The sequence below is a fragment of the Tachysurus fulvidraco genome, chromosome 11, assembly GCF_022655615.1.
Source record: "Tachysurus fulvidraco isolate hzauxx_2018 chromosome 11, HZAU_PFXX_2.0, whole genome shotgun sequence".
Lineage (NCBI taxonomy): Eukaryota > Metazoa > Chordata > Actinopteri > Siluriformes > Bagridae > Tachysurus > Tachysurus fulvidraco.
The window spans coordinates 7526485-7548430 of NC_062528.1; the positions used below are offsets into that span (position 1 = coordinate 7526485).

At 36.4% G+C, this 21946-nt stretch overlaps 2 protein-coding genes across 3 annotated transcripts; one reads left to right on the plus strand and one right to left on the minus strand.

The window, feature by feature from the left end:
• Positions 1 to 27: 27 nt before the first annotated feature.
• On the minus strand, positions 28 to 7788 carry dixdc1a (DIX domain containing 1a). Of its 2 annotated transcripts, none has more exons than XM_047820959.1 (15): positions 7179 to 7788; positions 5674 to 5786; positions 5433 to 5587; positions 4073 to 4159; positions 3913 to 3966; positions 3759 to 3809; positions 2947 to 3051; positions 2776 to 2829; positions 2615 to 2674; positions 2347 to 2418; positions 2074 to 2238; positions 1914 to 1980; positions 1410 to 1518; positions 1219 to 1327; positions 28 to 1126 (listed from the first exon to the last, which is right to left on the minus strand). In XM_047820959.1, exons 1-15 carry the CDS (start codon positions 7223 to 7225, stop codon positions 1031 to 1033), a joined length of 1344 nt encoding a protein of 447 aa, XP_047676915.1. In that variant the 5' UTR covers positions 7226 to 7788; the 3' UTR covers positions 28 to 1030. The 2 variants fall into 2 exon arrangements, with proteins under 2 accessions (XP_047676915.1, XP_027029841.1); XM_027174040.2 differs by having other exon boundaries at positions 2582 to 2674; positions 7179 to 7786.
• Positions 7789 to 12463: 4675 nt separating this feature from the next.
• On the plus strand, positions 12464 to 18902 carry arcn1b (archain 1b). Its single transcript, XM_027174010.2, has 10 exons — positions 12464 to 12654; positions 14147 to 14410; positions 14526 to 14705; positions 15294 to 15493; positions 15603 to 15767; positions 15854 to 16019; positions 17409 to 17556; positions 17674 to 17782; positions 18338 to 18542; positions 18627 to 18902. Exons 1-10 carry the CDS (start codon positions 12652 to 12654, stop codon positions 18714 to 18716), a joined length of 1530 nt encoding a protein of 509 aa, XP_027029811.1. The 5' UTR covers positions 12464 to 12651; the 3' UTR covers positions 18717 to 18902.
• The last annotated feature ends 3044 nt before the right edge of the window (positions 18903 to 21946 follow it).

Genomic DNA, 21946 nt, shown 5'->3' on the forward strand with positions numbered 1-21946 from the left:
ACAAAAGAAACAAAACAGAAAGGTGAATTCAAGGTGTACAGGAAGTGCATCTTTATTAACACAGAGGACAAATATCGGTTCGATTTAACACCTAACAGACTCACACAGTATAGAGAAAATGATTTTTAAAAACATATTTTGTATTCAAATTATTCAAATTCTTTTACAAATGAAGTGGTCCCATCTTTCCTACTTTTAGATTCACATGTCAGAAGCACCAAATAGAATAACTGCAATAATATAAAAACTAAAAATCATAATAATTTAAACCAAAAAGCAGGAATTAGTCGTTTGAAGTAACGGCTTCAGAAAGGTACTCCAGCATGCGAATTGGAAGCTGTGACTTATATGAAACACATATGATGGATCAGTAGCTTGATAAAGTATTCACCCCCTTAACATTTTCCACAACGGAAATCAAAAGGACTAAAATGGGATTGTTATGCGTCTACGTCTACATATAACATTGATGAAGAGAGGGGAAGAACTGTGATTTCGAACGGCAATTGGTAGAACTCATTTAATTTCACACCAGTGGGGGATCCTTATGTGATCACAGCGTTTTACATTTTGGATTTGTAAATAATTTTGAAATCTATTGATTTTCTAATCACCATTATATAATTAGCTATTCTGTGTTCCTGTTGTGCAACGTTTAGCTGCTCCCATTAAAACCCTTTCATTTTATCTGGGCTTGGAACTGGCACTGAGAGTACATTTGGTTGTGAAACGTCAATGGAGGGGGTAAATACTTAGGCTTAGTACTTAGCATGTTCATTTGGCAAATAGGTTGTCAGCTAAAGTACAGTCATTTCTGCATACTGTATCTTTTAAAACAGTGTTTCTTCTAAACACTATATAAAGCCTTCCAAAAATATCAGCCATAATACTAATACTATGAAAGCAAGGTCACAAATGATTTTGTAAACAGTTTTTACAATCAGTTGTCACACAAAAATGGACTGGGATGACAATGTGCAGATTTGTGTAGAGGTATACACATGTATACAATGAACTCATTGGGCAGATTCTAGTTCCCAGGTCTTCTGTCTTCACTATGGTCTTCTTCCACCCATGCAACGATTTTCCCTTCCCATCCAGGTATTATAGCATCATCCTGGAACACCTGATTAACACAATGCAAGTAGACAGGGCTTCATTATACTCTACATCAATGCAATAAATAGCATTGTTATAAACACTGAATTATATACTTGCCTCCTCCTTCACTGTTCCAAATTCAGGATCCAGAGACTTAAAGTGATATCTGAAATTGCTGTGTCTTCCAACAGCAGCCTTGAAATCCTGAAGTGTGACCTCCCCAAGTCTGAAAATAATCAATTTGTTCAAAATATTGCACAAAATCTGAGAAATGAGAATGTTGAATAACATATGAATGACTTTGGTACCTTTTAGGAATGTTTACTAAAAAGGGTGTAAGAGAGCGATCTGTGAAATAGAGTACTTTGGTTGAGGTTGAGGCGCTGAGCACAGGACTACTATGAGAGTGGGGTATTTCTGGAAGAAGAAGAAGATTTCATAGTCAACGATCACGTTCGTTCTTGAATGCTCGATTCTGATTGGGCAGAAGGTTCATTTGACTTTAGTTAATCTGATTATTCTGAATTTTATACAATATATATTGCAAGGTTTATATTGAAGTGCAGGTTTCTATTAACATTTTCACGTCATTGAATATATTTATGAACAAATATAAAACACGATGTTTCATTTATGAATAAATTAGAAAAAAATAATTGAATAAACGTTTCGGAGTCTGTTGTCATCTTTGCATTTAGCCACTTTACGCTAACATCTCACTTGACTTTGGATTATTTTCCTAGAACAGCATACTCAATAAAGTATTTATTTATTTTACATAAATTGTAATTTTTGTGTCAACAGTGTCTTACTTGAACTAGGTGGCCATGACTCTCGATCGGTATGATTGGCTCTTCTCCCTGGTGATTTGTTCAAACCCTGTTTTTAGGGACAACACAATTTTAATATATATACTAGAAATAAACACACTTGAAAAAAATGCAGATTTAAGAAAAGGAACTAGATGCTTGCCTTCCTGTCCTGCCTCTTCTTTGTGTCGGTTGAATAGAGACGGTCTATCAGGCTGGACACCCCCTGCTCCAGAGTGTCCAGTGTGTGATGCTGAGGATCATGACCACTGAAACTGTTCCTCAAACAGCGCAGAGCATCCCGTACCAGGTGCAGCTCATCGCCCTGCTACATATACATACAAATACCATGGGCAAATATTGTACCCTGTTCTAAGGGCAAAAATTCAACATTTACTTACAGTTATGGTTAAAATCTCTTTATATCCTGACTTACTTCTCCATGCTGAAATGGTGAAGATAACGATTCCGTCGTATGGCTGTAACCGTTGTTCTCACAACTAGACATCTTATCAATAGAACAATGAATTAGTCACTGGGGAAAAAAGACTTCATGTTTAAGCATACTGAACTACATTGTACTGCGATCCAAGAGACTTCAGTCTAGTCGGGTTGCAAAATGATGCAATAAAATGATCAGCTTTGTATTTTATATTAGCTTTGTACTTTACCCTGTGATGGTTAGTCTCATTGAGCGTACACACCGACTCTTCCAGTTTAGGCTGATTCTGCTGAAGTTGTCTGTCTTTCTGTGCAATTTCTTTCTGCAAGAGAAAAGCATCTTAATCAACCTCAAAGAAGCTTCTTCTAATCAAATCATGACGTAAGCTATAAAATTGTTTTAGCCACGAGGAACTTCACCTACTTTGTATTCACTCAACAACCTGTCTCGATCACTCAGCTTCCTTTGCAGTTCCATCTGGAAGCACAGTTCATCATACTACACATCTATATGCCCATATTTGCATGACACCATACTTAGCTTTAAGCATTTTGCCACAGCAATTGGTACTTTAGAGGTTAGATATTCTCTCACATTCTGCCCTGCTAGGTCCTCCTTGTCCATGCTGGATCGGAGTAGTTCCTGTTTAAGCTGTAGTACTGAGTCTTCCTGTATTGACATGCGGTACTGCAAGGCATCCTGGAGTGGCAGATGAATTACATACGCAGTTCAAAATTGCTGAAGAACTTTTCAGTCCACTAACTGTCTGTATAACTCAGTAGAGCAATATTGAAATTAAAATTTTAATATTTTTGAGCATGTATGTAATTACCACAGACAAGAATTCCTAGGAAAAGTCAACAAACCTGGAAAGATTTATTATTTGGACAGAGAACAAATGTTTTTACACCACGATGCTATTTAATGATTCAATTCAGTGATTTAAATATTCTATAACAGGCAAAACAAATTCCAAGCTTATATTAATGTGTTCATCCTTTTATAGTTTCTTTAGTAAGAACTCATTTACAAAGGCTTTCGCTTTTCGTGTCAATGCCTCATGCTCTATTACATAATAAACAATTCAGAATAGTAACAAACAACATTTGAAAATATGTATCTATTTAACATACAGCATAACTATTATCATTAATATGGTGCAACCGCATTTATCAAATGAGCTGCTAGTGTTTTCTGAAGTTTTAGTAGCTTTAGTTTAAGTTTATTTTACAAGGTTACTCTTTTCTCTGACATGGGAAACTCTGACGTGTTGAAATTCTTCTCTGTGGTAATCACATATACCATACAGGTGCGTTCAATAGGAAAAAGATTTTAAAAACGTGATGGACGTTTAAACATTCATAGATAATTGATCTAAAATTGTCATTTTAATTGTTTTGGTTTACCTTAACTGCCTGAAGATTGCGCGCTTCCTGCTTGTACCTCAGCAACTCCCTCTGCAAAACACATCATTAAACACCTTAATATTGAATATTTAACACATTTGCAAGTCTTCTTTGAATATACAGCACAGGTATTTATTTACTAGTGAATACTCACCTTCAGATCCAGGGACTCTTCCATGCTCTGATCGAGACGACTGCGTATTAATATCTGTAAAACATTCAGATGTAATTATAATCTGTCTACAGTGCAAGTATTTCTCTATCTCAGAACAATCAAGTAATTAAAAACTGCATTTTACATGCGAGCAAATTACCAGCTGCTGCTCTGAATTGATAGCACTGTCTCCAAATAGAGAAATTGTTTGCTCATCTTCAGGAAGCGACCCGTGAAGTAGCAAAGCCTGGATGAAGTAATACATGCAAAGGTTATACAAAGACCCAAACCAGACCAACAAGACTTCCCAAAAAATGATATACAACCTGGTGGTTTTGAAGTAACCACAATGATAAACATCTTGTGGAGAGTCTTGTGGTCTCTTCATGTTCAGTCATTAAGCTTATACTATAAAGAGCGCCTTTCTAAGTGAACTCATTAAGGCTAAATTCTACATCGATAAAGCAAAGTCATTGCTGTCTGATGCTAGGGAATGTTATCTCTTGTAGCCTGCACCTGACTTTTCTTGTACAGGTGCCCGAAGAAAGCAGGTTGAAGGCTGTATGTATTAAGTTTCACTATTAAGCCATCTACAGTATATTTCATAGGTCGATTGTCCGCCTGTATCTCTTTTCTGAAGATGACAAAGAGAGAAAAATCTTAAGATAAACAGGATACAACTGTGAATGCTTTTTCAACAGGAAACTGAAACTCACAAGGGTATTCAACAGTCTTCATTTCCCAATGTGGAACATTTTAAAGCTCTTAGGTTAAGATAAAGTACATAAGCAATAATGCAAAATTGATCAAAATAAAAGTGTCAATAATAATAATAATTTTAAGTAAGGGATTACGAACAACATGGGATAGATACACAATACATTTAAATATATTATGTAATTTTAGTAATTATTAGAATTCTTTTTAGTAATGCTTGTAAAGCCACTAACAGCGTGTGATTTTTGCTAATCACCAGAGCAGTTCATTCGACACTGGACATTTATTGTATATTAAGAAATGTAATAGCGCTATGTCAAGTAATAGCTCGAATGAACTAAGTAATATCTACAGTAAATACCTTTCATCATATGTCATCTATTTCTAGTAGATGTAATAATGTTGAAATTCGGATGCTCTCCGGCAAAACAGACCATCTAATCCACATATTCTGATTTGGCACAGATTTTACACCGAATGACCTCCCTGACGCAATCAGAGATTTAATCCCTCAGTGACTGGGTAGGTTCCTTGCCAGGGAATTGAAACCAGGCCGTTTTGGTGAGCACGTAAGATCCTGCTGCTGGACCACCAGGGATGCATCTAGTAAATGTGATACCTTTATTTATTTTTTATCTTCAACTGGGTTAAATCATTCCTTTATAAACCAAACTTTGTGCACAGAGGCATCATCATGATTGAACATGTTTCAGAAAGGCTCACATACAGGAGTAATAGCAAGGTGCTTGCATATTTTTAGTCATGTAGCATATTTTATATGTATAAGTGCAAAACAAACTGACCTGAAGCCTTGTAACCATTTTCCTAGTCTCCTGCATCTCCTTTTCCAGCTGTTCCTGCTGGATATAAAGCTGCTCCTCCCAGGAGTTCCCATCTCCTGTTCCAGTGTTCTCTGGTCCTGGAGTTGGCTCATCGAATGACAACTTCACTGCATCTGCTATAATGAGAGCAAAAGGAATGCTGGATGATGCAGAAGCAGAAGAATAAAAGGTGGTTTTTGATCTGTACAGATCATCATCTTACTATTCAGGCTCTGTGGTTGCTCTGTGTGGTTTCCCAAAATCTCGCCCTGTTCTTCAGTCTGGCCAATGATGTACTCCTCTTTAGGTGTGTGTGTAGGGCTGGATGAGCTGAGACTGTAGTGGTAAAGCAAGAAGCAAAGGGAATTTCTAAGTTATTTATTTGAAGAACATAAAGTTAAAGCATCTTAAGCCATTGAAGCAGAATAACTCAAAAGATAACTTGTTTCAGGATGCTGTTTGGAGGTGAGCAGAATAGTATATGATCCTTCACAACAATCCTCTTTCTGAAACTTAAATTAAATTCCCATTGTAGGGATTTGCATACTAATCACTGGCATAGGATGCTGAAATATTTCACGGGAATGTGTATTTATAAAATTTCAATAGAAGTGAAATGGGAAACCTGATTAAAACTCCTACACATTATTCATTTGTATCATATTACTGAATCTCCAGTCAGTTATGTATACATGTAAATAAAGGAAAGCAATATTAATTGTATGCTACCACAGGTCTAAAAGTTTTAGTTTAAACAAGTTGTTTGGGGTTGCACGGTGGCTTAGTGGTTAGCACGTTTGCCTCACACCTCCAGAGTTGGGGGTTCGATTCCCACCTCCGCCTTGTGTGTGTGGAGTTTGAATGTTCTCCCTGTGCCTCGGGGGTTTCCTCCGGGAACTCCGGTTTCCTCCCCCAGTCCAAAGACATGCATGGTAGGTTGATTGGCATCTCTGGAAAATTGTCCATAGTGTGTGTGATTGCGTGAGTGAATGAGAGTGTGTGTGTGTGTGCCCTGTGATGGGGTGGCACTCCGTCCAGGGTGTATCCTGCCTTGATGCCCGATGACGCCTGAGATAGGCACAGGCTCCCCGTGACCCGAGTAGTTCGGATAAGCGGTAGAAAATGAATGAATGAATGAATGAAAGTTGTTTAGGGTGACGTCATCCCATTACTATCTTGAACCGATTTTTTGGTCTTGGCATAATAATCCGATTAATCATCACATGGCAATAAGAGTTTACAGTCAAAATGCACAAGATTAAAATTCTATTCATATTTTTATTAATAGTAACTATTAATATTCATTCTGTATTTAAATTACATGAATCTATAAATTAATTATGCAACAATACCTGAAACATTCATTCTGATCCTTGTCAAAATTCAATGCATGACTCAGATAGATGAACATGACTGACTATTTAAGATACAATGGTTTACAGTTGCCAGGCAGTTTTATTTCAGCACCAACACCCACAGCTCAAAATCCAATTCAAATAATTTTATTTGTCAAAGAACCTAATCAAATTTATTGTTTTCACTCACATACTATATATGAACCAGCGTCAATGGCAGCGTATTTTCTATCGGCAAAAATACTGGCTTACAGATCGTTGGCACCACTAATTAGTCAGTTTTTAATACTATTTGAACGGTTCTTTGGTGTGTAAGTGCAAGAAAAAGAAAGTAGAGCAGCCAAGAACTTAATGTGTATAATTTCTTTCATACCATTTCATCGGTTTGCCTCCCATGCTTGAAGCTGTTCTCCTAACCATCCATGCCTTTTCTTTCCAAGGTGTGGTATATAAGAGACTGAGACAAGACCATAACGAAATGAAGGATCCCCAGTCAAAAGGGTGGGTACATCAGTAACAAAACAAAAGCAGCCTCCACTGAGCAGTCTGGTCCAGTGATGGAGGCAGCCCTCAGACACGAGGACAATCCAGATCTCTGCTTGTTTTGGCAAATCCTTCAGAAAAGGACGCCTCAGTCCAAAGGGCTTAAAATCCTTAAATCCTCTTTAGTATGAAATAAATTGACCAACATACGTTCAAGTCTCTGGAATATGAAGCATGAAGTATTCTCGTTTTCAGTTCAGAGCCATAACAAGAAAGAAAAGAGGAACAGGATCGCATGCCATATCCCCTGGCTGTTGAATTTTGCATGTTTCTTCAAGCACGTTCCTCAAATTGCGAATCCCCTCTGCTGTTCATTGCAGGCTTGTTTTTTTGTTCTTTGCAATTAGAAAGAAGGTTTAGATTTACGTTTTGGTGTCTCATGCTCTTGTTCCTGTTTCTGTTCAGATGGCTCAGTCTGGTGTGTTTACCCTCCCCCTTCAGCATCATCTCCTCCTTCTCCTACCCTCCTACCCTCCCTCACATACCATACAGCCCCAACCAAGAGGCTGGCCACTGGGTCTGTGGTCACAAAATCCTCCTCTAGGCAGAAAATAACAGTATTGAGAGCTAGTTGACAAACGTTAATATTACCTAACTGTAAAGTGCAATTGTCCTAAAGTCATAAATGTCAAGAATATTGGTCAAATTTGTTCAATAAATGTTACATTATTAACATTTTCTATTATTTATCTATGATCATCAACATTCAGTATTTCTTTTTTAACTCCTCCACATAAATAATCCGTTTCTTTTAATATGAAGTACAATCTGCATATGTTATCTTATCTTATCCACCCTGTATGGGACATTAGACACACACAGACACACTCACACTTTCACACCTACTGGATGTTTAGCCAGTTAACCTAACAGCATATTTCTGGATTATGGAAAGTAACAGGATAACTCACACAGACATGCCAAGAAATCTGAGCTCAGTGTGGAACCTAGGGCTCTTAAAGGTGGGGTCTCCGATATTTGAGAAATGCTTCAGAAAACTGAGTCAGGAGACATGCCAAACAAAAATCAAAACAAACGTGTAGCCAATGAGCAGAAAGGGGCGGGGCTTGTCAATATGCGGCGGAGAGAGTGTTCAGTGCGCAGTGTGACATTAGCAGAAAGCGGTTTTAACAGTGAAGGCAAGAATAAGGCAAGAAGAAGGACGTGTTAATATAGGATCAGCTTTCCAGCGCTGGAGAGAACTGAAGGAGCGGAAAGTTGGCGCATATTCACAGATTCGAGTTTCCCGAGTCAATAACTCCTGAGCTAAACGCTGTTACTACACAAATAACACCTCTTTTCTATAGTAGTAATGTAGAGAGGCAGCTACAACCGCGTTTTGTGTAGTAACAGCGTTTAGCTCAGGAGTTATTAACTCGGGAAACTCCAATCTGTGAATATGCGCACATGCGCAATGTACACTCTCTCCGACCATATTGACAAGCCCCGCCCCTTTCTGCTCATTGGCTACACGTTTGTTTGATCACCCAACGCAGCTTTCAGAAGCATTTCTCAAATATCGGAGACCCTACCTTTAAAGCTGTGAGGCCTCAATAGTGTAGAGATTGCAGAATTATTCAAAAACAACATTAATAATAATAATAATAATAATAATAATAATAATAATAATAATAATAATAATAATAATAATAATAATATATGTAAGCTCCAGAGTCCCCAGTTTTAGATTTAGTCATTAGCACCTAACACAAACTATATTTGCTACCATACTTTATCCCTAGATGTAAATGTGTGTACATGGTTCTCTGCCATGGACTGGTGTCCCATCAAGCATTCCAAGAATAAACTCTAGATCCAGCATTATCCTGACTGGGATAAAGCACTGAAGACAAATGAATGAATGAATGAATGAATGAATGAATGAATGAATGAATGAATGAATGAATTAATTAATTAATTAATTAATGTTTATCAAAAGTTTTATATATAGCATGTTAGTATGTGCTCCAGAATATCAGAACCTTGTGGCTCTTACTGATCAGCAAGACTTTACAATGATTGTTGTAACTAGCTTTAAAGGGAATAGCATCCCACAGATTAGAAATATAATAATAAGAAGAAGAAGACGAAGAAGAAGATGAAGATGAAGATGAAAAAAGGTAGTAGAAGAAGAAGAACAACAAGAGGAAGAACAAGAAGACCGTAGAATAAGAAGAAGCATATCATTTTAAATGTAAGAGTAAAAACAAGCAAAAAAAAATCCCCAAAATCTCACAAACATTGAACTCAAATCTTCAGAGTCCGAAAGTTCAAACCTCAGCCCAGGTTACTGTTTGTGTGGTGCTTTAGTGTGTTCTTGTACCTGTATAGACTTTCTGTGGGTTCTCCAGATTCCCAGCTCTACTGTGTGGATTTGCTATTTTCTAAACTGCTTAGTTAGCCATATCTATGTGTGTACTAACTAAGGAGGGTTCCCAAGATAAAACTCTTACTGAAGATGATATATGTAAATGATTTGACACATTTTTTTAAATGCTATTATTTTTTTAATGCAATTTTAAATGTTTTAGGATCAGTATCTGAATTAGTCCTGAATCAGATTCCTCAGTTGACGTTCCTTATCCAAAAACAAATGATCTGTTCCCTATAGAGTGCATTAGCTTCTTTCGTAGTTTATTTTATTCAAACCACATTACACATTCTAAGGACTGTTTCCATGGAAACCAGGAGGACTAGTAAAGTGTTGAAAATATGTATGCATTGCAATATCTCTATTTCCAGCCTTTTCATACCTGATATGACAAGGAACGATGCCTTTCGCACACTGAGGTTAAAAGTGCTGCCAGACTCAAAGGATGTATATTTATCTTGGCTGATTCAAATAGATCATAGTTTGTTGTGTGTCCTTAAATAAGTGTGGACTGATATTCCATGTCAGCAATATTCAAATTCTCTTCAAATACTTGAGTATAAAGGCCAGTGTGTGGGTGTGTAGCTGACATGTTCTTGAAAATCATTGCATACATTTGGGAATTGGGATGTAGTGAGGGACAAAAGATGTCTATCAATAGGCATAATAGTCAACCTAAACCACTTAGATAAGATGACAGACATTCTAATTCAGAGCCTATGGGTTCACCAGTCTCTTTTCCCGGCATTCTTGCTATTGTGAATTTTTGACCAGCACTTTTGGGATCAGTGGGACAATTAATTTTTTTTGCACCGTTCCAAGCTTTACTTTACCATCAAATGGATAGAGGTGTTAATGATTAGAGTGACAGCACGTCACATATCTTTCATTTCAAGAGGGATCAAAAATGAAACTTATTATAATTTAAATTTCCAATTTCATTATTTCGGATAAGCGGTAGAAAATGGGATGAGATGAGATGAGATTACATTACATTACACGCAGGTAAGAATGGAGAAACATAGCTTTGTAATTAACTTTTGTGAAGCCCGACCTTTCAAGCTGTCAAATACAAGAAAATGCATTTCCTTACAGGACAAGCACGGATATGTGGCAAGGGAGTTTTCAGGAAGTTTAGTGTGAATTACTATAACGTGAAAGGTAGAGAGAGTAAAGGCTTTGTTTAGGTACTACATTTAATTGTTACTATCTCTATCCTAGTACATCCATGTGTTCTGTAACAGAAATGACAGAAAGATTCTGATTCTGATAAAGAAAATAGAAAGGGTGGGGTGGGAAGGAATGAGACAAAAAAGGCACCTAATATTATTTTATCTTTTGGTTTACAGGTTTTTTTCTTTAGAGAAAGATCAGAAAAGTTCACAGTAGTGCTGCTAGTAAAAATAATGTCTTTCAAACAGTATTTCATAATAATGATATTATTCATATTGTAGACCATTCAATAAAGAATAGTGCACAACAAACGTACTAATGTGTACATATTTAAATGTAATTCAATTATTAATTAAATAATATGAATACAAATATTAATATTAATTAATCATATAAAATTCTATTTTTTTATTTGTTTATTTTTTATATATAATTTCTGACAGAAAGGCCATCATAAACACGCAGTGTTATCTGTTTAACCTGATTAATAGATTATTTGTTTACATCCACAGTAAATATTATATAAAATGTACAAACCAAACGCAATTAATTAAAAAAATAAAATAAAATTCTGAAATATTTTAAGCTAATTGGGGGCACGGTGGCTTAGTGGTTAGCACTTTTGCCTCACACCTCCAGATTTGGGGTTCGATTCTCGCCTCCACCTTGTGTATGTGGAGTTTGTATGTTCTCCCCGTGCCTCGGGGGTTTCCTCCGGGTACTCCGGTTTCCTCCCCCGGTCCAAAGACATGCATGGTAGGTTGATTGGTATCTCTGGAAAATTGTCCGTAGTGTGTGTGATTGCGTGAGTGAATGAGAGTGTGTGTGTGCCCTGCGATGGGTTGGCACTCCGTCGGGGGTGTATCCTGCCTTGATGCCTGATGAGATAGGCACAGGCTCCCTGTGACCCGAGAAGTTCGGATAAGCGGTAGAAAATGAATGAATGAATATAAAATGTTATTTATGTATTTGTTTGTCTATCTATCTATCTATCTATCTATCTATCTATCTATCTATCTATCTATCTATCTATCTATCTATCTATTTATTTATTTATTATTATTTATATATAATTTCTGACAGAAAGTCCATCATAAACTTGCAGTGTTATCTGTTTAACTTGATTAATAGATTAATATTTGTTTACATCCACAGTAAATATTATATAAAATGTACAAACCAAATGCAATTCATTTTTTTTCAATTTTTTTTTTTTCTGAAATATTTTAAGCTTATTTCCATATTTAAAAGCTTTCCAAAAAAATAGCATAAGTAGCAAAGTAGCATACAGATTAGCATATTATCTGTATAATATTTTTATCCTTATTTTTACAGTATTGTTTTGTGAATTTTGTTATGCAAATAGTTGCCTTTATTGATTCAAATATATCAAATTGAGTCACATGATATATAAAATACATCATATATAAACTGAGAGGTTATTTGCTACCAGATCAGCTTCAGAGCTCAGATTCCCTAGCGTTCCTAATTCGCTGTATGAATTGTGTCGCCTGTCCACACGGAGGCGCTGTTTTGTTTGCAGCTTCAGCTCCTCTTAGAAACCTGTTTTAGAATGGAACTTTTTCCGGTTGGAGACGTGGCTCTGCTTTTTTGTACCGCTGCAAGTCTGACTGCTCGAACCGCACAAGAAATAAACAAAGACCTTTTATTTACGTTTTATTAACCAGGCGTTTATTGTTTTTACTGAAGCTATTGGGTACCTTGACTGCTGAATTAAGCGCCTTAAGACGGATCCAAAATGGTAAGTTAGTAGTTTTATCTCTCTGTATAAAGCGGAACAGAGTTAGTCAGTTAGCTTGATGCTAACACAGAGCCAGTTAACTCCTGACAGCAGACTGCGCAACCGACACAACTGTTCAGTCTTACACTATATACACTTTTATTTTAGTAAACAATTTCCTCCAGCACGTCACGTAAAGAAATAATAAACAAAATAAAGGAGTTAGCCGGATGTCATAGCGAGCTAGTCACACGTCAATATCGGGTAACGTTAGCTAGCTGCTCGTAGCTCGGTTGCTAATGTAGTTAGCTTAGCTAAGAAAGTGCAATATTTATCATTTTAAGCGTAAATAGTTATCGTTTTTTTAACCGCTTACGTATATAAAGCAGTATATCGTTGTATGTTCTTGTAAAATATATGACTTTCTGTGTTTTGAAGAGTGACAAATGATTTAAGAAGCTCTGGTGATTTAGCCGGCTGTAGCTAAAAGTCATGTAAATGACACTGATACATATTCAGTACCTAGATATTTATATTCAGAGCAAGTTTAGTGACACAGAATGCTCAGGTACACACACAAACACACACCATCACACTGTAAAAAAGCAGTTTACAAGATTTTGTTTTATAAGACATTCTTAAAACTGAATCTTAACCTGTTGACATACATGAAGGATTTATTTATTTATTTTATTTATTTATTTAACAATATATTAATAAATTCCAGGCTGGAGATCATGAACGTTTACTAAATTGACCGTCTCGTTTACTTAATATAATTAATGGAATTTTTTTTCTCAGATTGATTGTTTTATTATTATCATTATTATTATTAGCCATTATTGTTGGTTGTTTATTTATTTTTATTAATGTTTAGACATTATTTGTGTGTTTATTTTTTAGCAGGGTGTTTTTGAATACTCAAATCTGATTGGTTAGAAGGCGTTGATGAATTATCTATATAGGGTGTTGATGAATTGTATATTTTAATGAAATAAAAAAATCAGAAACTTGATGAGAGGGAAAAAAAGAAACACTGTCTGTGTTAATGTTAATAACCTAATTAGCTAACTAATTAGGTTATTAATAACTAATAATAGCTAATAGATAAATAGCTAACTAATAATGCAGAAACTAATTTTTTAAAACTTTTTAATTTGTGCTAAAAAAAAATTTAATTGTTGACAACTTGTGGTATAAAGCGATGCCATAAAACGCCGAAAATGATCATTAAGCATCATTAAGACTTCGGCTAGAACGTTTTATGTTATAAGTTTTTCAGTTTATTATTTTTTATTTTATATGACGTGTAATAAAATTGCCTGTTGTTGACATTAGAAATGTAAAGTGTCTGAGGTAGTTAGCTATTTATTTGTTTATTTATTTTTATCATTAAAAAAAGTTATACACGAGTCAGATCAGAAGATTAGGATTAGATTAGGACTTCAATAGATCTTTTCTAGTAGTGTATTTATTCATGCGTGTGTAATTTATTTTTCTTTCCTTTTTTAAGGTGCTCTTGGCAGCTGCAGTATGCACCAAGTCAGGAAAAGCCATAGTGTCACGGCAGTTTGTGGAGATGACACGCACTCGCATCGAGGGTCTCCTGGCTGCCTTTCCTAAACTGATGACAACGGGAAAGCAGCACACCTTTGTAGAGACAGACAGCGTGCGCTACGTCTACCAACCATTAGAGAAGCTTTACATGGTTCTCGTCACCACAAAGAACAGCAACATCCTGGAGGACTTGGAGACGCTGCGGCTCTTCTCTCGTGTGGTACGAAATGATTTTCTGCTTTTATTTTTCTCTCTCTCGCTCTCTCTTGCCCTTTATTGTATTCCATTCAGTATGGGATTGCAGTGATTATAGACATGTCTGTGATTGTTTTCAGATCCCTGAGTACTGCCGTGTGCTGGAGGAGAGTGAGATCTCTGAACACTGCTTCGATCTTATATTTGCTTTTGATGAAATTGTTGCTTTGGGCTACAGGGAAAACGTTAACCTGGCCCAGATCCGAACCTTCACTGAAATGGACTCACACGAGGAGAAGGTCTTCCGTGCAGTCAGAGAGGTGAGGTGGCTTTGTTTGCTTATTAAGACAAGAATAATTGTGTGTTGTCTCTAACAACGGTTCTACGCAGTCCCAAGCTTTTTTTGGTCCCAAGTGAACCTAATTCACTTGGCTAGAATAAATAGCATTAGTAGTTAGCTAATTAGGTTATTAACATTAACACAGAGTGTTTCTTTTTTTCCCTCTCAGTAAATTTAGTGACCAGATGATGATTATACATGTTGTGCTAACAATTATGTGGCTATTTTGCTCAGCTTCTTCTTTATTCGCACATACTTGTTTCTTCTGTCCTTCAGCCAACTCTTATCATAGTCGGTGTATGTGGCGAGGTTCAGAATGTAGTCAATGTAGTTCCCGCATTGAGACCACTGTTAAGCACAATGAATTGAATTTTACCAGAAGTAAACTTTTATTTCAGAAATGTCATTTGGTATTCATGTTTTCCCTCAGGATATTCGAATCGATCGGCAACTTGGAACACAATTTAATAAATAGAAACAGCTCCGACATGAAATCTGTTTATTCCCTCCGGAAAAGGGCTACTGATTTAACTGTATCTGATATGTATCATTGTTCTCCTCACACCAGACCCAAGAACGAGAAGCGAACGCAGAGATGAGGCGGAAGGCTAAAGAGCTGCAGCAGGCAAGACGGGATGCAGAGCGTGCTGGCAAAAAGGCACCAGGTTTTGGGGGCTTTGGAAGTTCAGCAATGAGCAGCTCGGCTACCATCATCACAGACTCGGTGATGGAACCAGAGAAGCCTAAATCAGTTCCTGTATCAGTTAGGTATGTGTACTGATGTTTACAGGCAAAAGGCCTGTGTACATAACAGCACATTTCTTTCTTGCTCATACTTACTTTTTTGATCAGAATTAATGTGAGCTTGTGTCTCCAGAACAAGTGGTCCTAGTAAAGCACTGAAGCTGGGTGCCAAAGGAAAGGAGATTGACAATTTTGTAGACAAACTCAAGTCGGAGGGAGAAAATATTATCATGCCAAGTGCTGGAAAGAAAGCTTCAGATGTATCTAAAGTTCTCCAGCCTCCAGTGAACACAGAATGGTATAGTTCATACTCCTAACCATCATTCTGCATGATCATTAAGCTTATTTTAGATTTGTGGCTCATTTAGTACTCAAACATTTCAGCGTTCATCTGAAGATAGAAGAGAAGATATCTCTGACCTGTGGACGGGACGGTGGGCTGCAGAACATGGAGATCTTGGGAATAATCACGCTGAGAGTCTCGGATGACAAATACAGCCGCATCCGCTTGCAAATTAACAACAATGACAAGAAAGGCGTGCAACTGCAGGTAATTTCGTATTTTGGTGTTTCAAAATAGTATGACGTTTATTTTGCCATTAAAGGCACCTCTGGATGCAAAATGCTTGAGAATTCTTGGTCAAGAGTACGGATGCACCGATCCGATATTTTGGATCGGTATCAACGCCAATCCAAGCATTTTGAGTGGATCGGGTATCGTGGTGCGTGACCGATCCAAATCCGCTACCCGTGGTCATGGGTGTCTCTATTCAGCGCATATGTCTTTTTTTATTTATTTATTTTTTTAAAATTACTTTTCAGAGCACCGCCAGTCAAATCCATTCTGCTTGAGGAATGCTCTAATAAATTAAACTCCATTCCACGTTTTACCTACAGCATTGACCACACTGCGGCTTCCTGAAATCCATGGGCGTTAGAACCATTATATGTGGGTGGGACAGGATACGCCCACTTTTAAAGACCAATAATCTTGGACCCACCCACTTTTACCGTCTCTATTTAGCGCATATGTCTTTTTTTATATTACTTTTCGCCAGTCGAATCCATTCTGCTTGAGGAATTCCCTAATAGATTATACTCCATTCCGTGTTTTACCTACAGCATTGACCATGCTGCTGCTTCCTGAAATCCATGGGCGTTAGAACCATTATATGTGGGTGGGACAGGACACGCCCACTTTTTATCTGCTTTCCACGCCCATTGCCCCTGGTGGTTGATTAATGAACAGCAAACATCATAGACTATTGCTTGAACTTACAAGAAAAATGCACTTATTTTTTAAATTACATTAATGAAAATAAATATAATAAATTTTATGGGAAATATGTTGCACAACCGCCTGCGACAGACAGGCAAGTTTAGCAGGCGCTCTTTCCATTTACCTCAACGCATTAAACATGTCGCTCATTTGGGTGCAAGGTTTAATGTTTACATTATGCATTGTGTTTCAAGAGTTCTAATATAAGATTCACTTTAAAATATTGCCTTTTCTTTAGAAAATAATTTAATTTAATAATTGTATTATTAACAGTATATATATATGGTTTAGATTGTTATACAACTAACTGTTAAGTTCTTTCTTTTTGTTACTGCATTAATACTTTTTTAAGGTTTCTTGTGTTTTCATGCCAGAAACACATAAATCTTAACTAAGCGACTTGTATACATCCTTTAGTTTTAAAGGTAGAAAAGAACATGGATATCGGATCGGTATCGGCCGGCATCCCTAGTCAAGAGTGTCTGCACAGTTATTTCTGTAGTGAGCAGGGGTTTGGAGAGAAAAACTAAATTTGCCAACATATTGCTTTGTCTTGGAGGTTTTTTGTATTTTTTGGCTTGAGTACAATGCCTATAGAATCTAAAACATTTATGTATGTATATATACATAAGAATGTTTTTGTGTGTGTGTGTTTTCTAGACCCATCCTAATGTAGATAAGAAGCTGTTCACTGCTGACTCTGTGATTGGACTGAAAAACCCAGAGAAGTCTTTTCCCCTCAACAACGATGTGGGTGTCCTGAAGTGGAGGCTACAGACCACAGATGAGTCCCTCATTCCTTTAACCAGTATGTTCCTTTTGAATTATTACACTCTTAAGTTAGAACTAGTACTTTATCTATAAATGAGCCCCAAAAAGTATGTTCACGATTTGCCTATTAATGCTGTTAATATTTTGTGTGTAGTAAACTGTTGGCCTTCAGAAAGTGGCAGCAGCTGCGATGTCAACATTGAGTATGAGCTCCAGGAGGAGGGCCTCGAACTCAACGATTTAGTCATCACCATCCCAGTGCCGTAAGTTTCTATTAAAGCACATCTAAAGCTTTTGCTTTGTCGTACGCTTTCTCTAGCCAATCGTGGGTATCTGTGAGCTCATGTATGAGAGAGAGGGCAGAGAGCACATGTTAAACTGCCTTATGAAGTAGCATGAGAAATGGGGTTGGCTTCAGGTGTCCTGTCCTTTGATAGGAGACAAAATGCTGGTTGACAGTCACAAAGTGAACTGGGGAGAAAAGAACGCAGATACAAAAGGATCGGTTTTCATTTGTCAGAAGGTTGTTGAAACACTAAACAGATACAGAATTAAACAGTTGATATGGTGAGATGTTCTCATTAATTCTAAAGTAAAACGGAGATGTACTTTATAAAATACTTTAAAAATGTCAGTGCTCCCAAATTGCAGTAATATAAGATGTACAGATGTAAGGAAAACCTTAGATGATAACAAGCTATGCTTTGTATCAGGCCACAATTGAACTATTATGAATTCTTCAACTACAATAGTGTTGTAGTTGAAGAATTCCAAATGCCCCCCCCAAATTCCTTACACCATTCATCTCAAATCTGCAGGGCAGGAGTTGGTGCCCCTGTTGTTGGAGATCTCGATGGTGAGTATCGCCATGACAGCAGGAAAAACATCCTTGAATGGTCTCTGCCTGTCATTGATGAAAACAACAAGACCGGAAGTATGGAGTTCAGCATAGCCGGGAGACCAAACGACTTCTTCCCATTGAACGTCTCATTTGTGTCTAAACGCAACTATTCCAACATTCTGGTGAGTCGTAGTGTTTGTTGTTTTTTTGATACCTATTACTTTTAATAAATCACGAAAAAACAAATCTATTCCCTGTTATTATAGGTGGCCAAAGTGACCCATGTAGACGGGGACAGCCCGGTGAAATTCTCCACCGAGACTTCCTTTGTTGTCGACAAGTATGAGATACTCTAAAGACTTTTAAAGCGAAATGTTTCTAGCCTGCCTGCCTACCTGTGTAACAGTTCGGACACAGTACAACCAGAATGTCCAAGTCTCTCCCAGTGGCGTGCAGCATTTGTGTATTTGTTTGTATGGCAAAGGAAGTTATATATGTTTATATAAAATGAATCTAAGAGGTAAACGAACCACATCGTAACACACACAAAAAACCCCCAATGAACGGACCTCGAGCTTTGTGACTTGAAGTCGAGGACACCGTTATCCTCACATCATGAATCTGGATCATTGAGTCTTCACGACCCCTCAAATAAATTATAGGAGCAGCTTGAGAGTTGCCCTAGTATAATATATTTTCTATATTGTGACCTCACAGAGCCACACATTTCTTAAATATTGTTCTTAAGTAATGACTTTTCCCACCCAAAACAAATGAAAGAATTTTTTTGATTCTAGGCTCATTCATAATGAACTGATGTTGGCTCTGTGTTGAAATATAAATAGCTTTTCACTGTGTTCTATAATTAAGATGGCAGTTATATTTTCCCCCTTTTTTCCCCTTTCCTTTCCTTTTTTTTTTTGACAAACTTCTTACCATTTTATTTATCAGTGCATTGAACACCCATCTAGGACAAAATCTTGTTTTCTGTTTGCTTTTTAAACAAATTCTCTCCCTGCATCACATTTCCACCTTTATTCTTTGTTTTCACAGTAATTTATCAGTCACATAAATCTGTAGTGATTAACATAAAGGCAGAAACTGCATCCGATCGAAATGTTTTCTTCTGTGCTGATAGCTGCTACCTTTTCTGAAGAGTATTTTAAATGTCTTTGACACTCTGGACAAAAACACTGACATGGTCCTTCTTGTAACCTGTCATTTTCAATCTCAAATCTGTTCTTCACTTGCACTGGGAAAAATATGTTCACTCTTTGCTCTAAATTTGAAAGTCAAATTCAGAATTTAAGTGAAATCTGACGATTTGCAAGATTTTAAGAAATTTAAATCTAAGCACTTAAATCCATCAATATTATCCAACAATACTAACATACGTCAATATTAGGAATTCCCAATGTATCATATGTTTTCTTCAGCCTGATTTAATACCAAAACAGTAGAAGTCCTCTGATATGTATTGATTTTTCTTGAGTGGAAAATATTTTCTCATCAATATCATTTTTGTATCTTCCCAAAAAAAAACAACAACAAAAAACTTGTCAGATGACACTTTTTGAGGGGGTTATTTTAATATCCAATGGAAAGATGCAAATGATAACATTCCAGCTTAAAATTTCTTGTTTTGATATTAAAGCATATTGCTTGAGTATGAAGTGAGGTGTGTTTCATTAGTTGTCCTTTAGGTACAGCACAATTTTCATTTCTTTTGTTTGTTTATTTAGTTATTTATTTTTGTTTGATATTAACCCTGTCAAGGATAAAGTGCTTACTTGATGAATGAACCGTTATGTACAATTGCTTTTTTTTAAATGCAAACTATAACATTTGAGCATTTTCTAGGAAATTGTAATGTATCTGATTTATCAGGACGTCATTTAAATACTTGGGGAAGTTATCCGTTTCTGAAGCTCACAATTACTAGTCATTTTATTATACACTACTTTTTTTTTTTAACCTCTCTTTTTCACTTCTCTAACTAATATTTGCAACGTGTCCTGTTTGGTGGAAGGATCATCTTCAAAGTTTGGAGACCTTTTATTTAAATATTTAAATGTTTTTGTATTTATCCCCAATGAACAAGCCTGAGGTGACTGTGGTGACGAGGAAAAACTCCTTTACATGGAAGAGGAAGAAACCTTGAGAGGAACGACTCCAAAGTGAACCTCATCCTCATTTGGGTGACAGTGAATGGTGTGATTATAAATTTACAGACTGGAGGTTGTTGTCCTCAAAGACCACATGTAGGTTGGCATCTCCTAGCACTTTTATATAGAAGTGAACAGTATTAAAAATAATAGAAAAAAATTTAGTATTATGGATACTGACATCTAACTTACTAAGTTAAATATAATGAACTCACGGTTAACTCACAAGTCTGCTTCACAATTACCGTAGCATGTGGTTAAAGTTAAATTAATCTCAAATTAATAAAGAAAAATTACAATTTCATGCACTGTATCATCACAAGGTATTGGTTTATTTTTCACTTTTTTGTCTAGGGGTTTTAGGAAATATGCAAACCAAGAATTCCTTCATGTGAAATTATATTTACATAAATAATATTTAAATAATAAATTATTTAATATTTATAATAAATTCTCTACACAATATTTAATCGTTAAAATTTTTTCCAAATATTGAAACACATATTTGACATGGAACAAATAATTCATATTTAAGTCATTCAACTGAATCAATTCAGAAACTATAGCAGATGCATGAAAGTGAATAATCTCTGAATATTTTGAATCTATTAATACTGTCACTTTATAATAATTTAATAAAGACAAGGCATGGGTTATCAGAAATAGACCCATATTATTTGAGACTATAAAAAAAAGGACATTAGATTATTATTTATTAATACCTTAATAATCTGATGATCTTTGATCGTATTGGATTTATTGCGTTGGCTTGTAGAAGAGTCAACATTCTGTTTTGCTTAGTCTTCTTAGACAAATATGTATCAAGAGGAACTCTTTGCCACATGCACCAAAATTGGATAGGTCGTAGACCCTGGTCTGTATTTGTTGCTATTAAGTGATCAAAGTACCGGTACTTATGGTACTGGGTCTCAAATTGGCATTTTTTTTTGCAATAGACACCCATTATAAACTTTAGAGGTTTATAACTCAGCAAGCTTTCGAGCTATCTAAGCCAAACTCGGCCAGCTTCTTTAGGGTGATACTCTGGACAAAGGTTTAAATCGATTGTATCGATTGGCCAAGCCCCGCCCCCAAAATATGCAAAATCAAAAAACTTTCCACAATGTTGACATGTGACTTATCAAAACACTCAGCGGAACACAGGGAATTGCGTCATGGGTATTCTGGTGACGTCACATGCTCGTGTCCGCTCGTCTCCAAAAGTATTGGCACCCTAGTCTTTGGGAATACCGACAAGCCAAAACTTTACAAGTCTAGTTTTACATGCATTAATACATGACCTGGGACCATGTTTATATCCACAGCAGATAACTATAAGGAATATAATAACTAATTAGTTTAGTTAAAACAGCTGCTTGATAATCACCGTGGTTGTCATAAGGGAACTATTTTGGGAGACG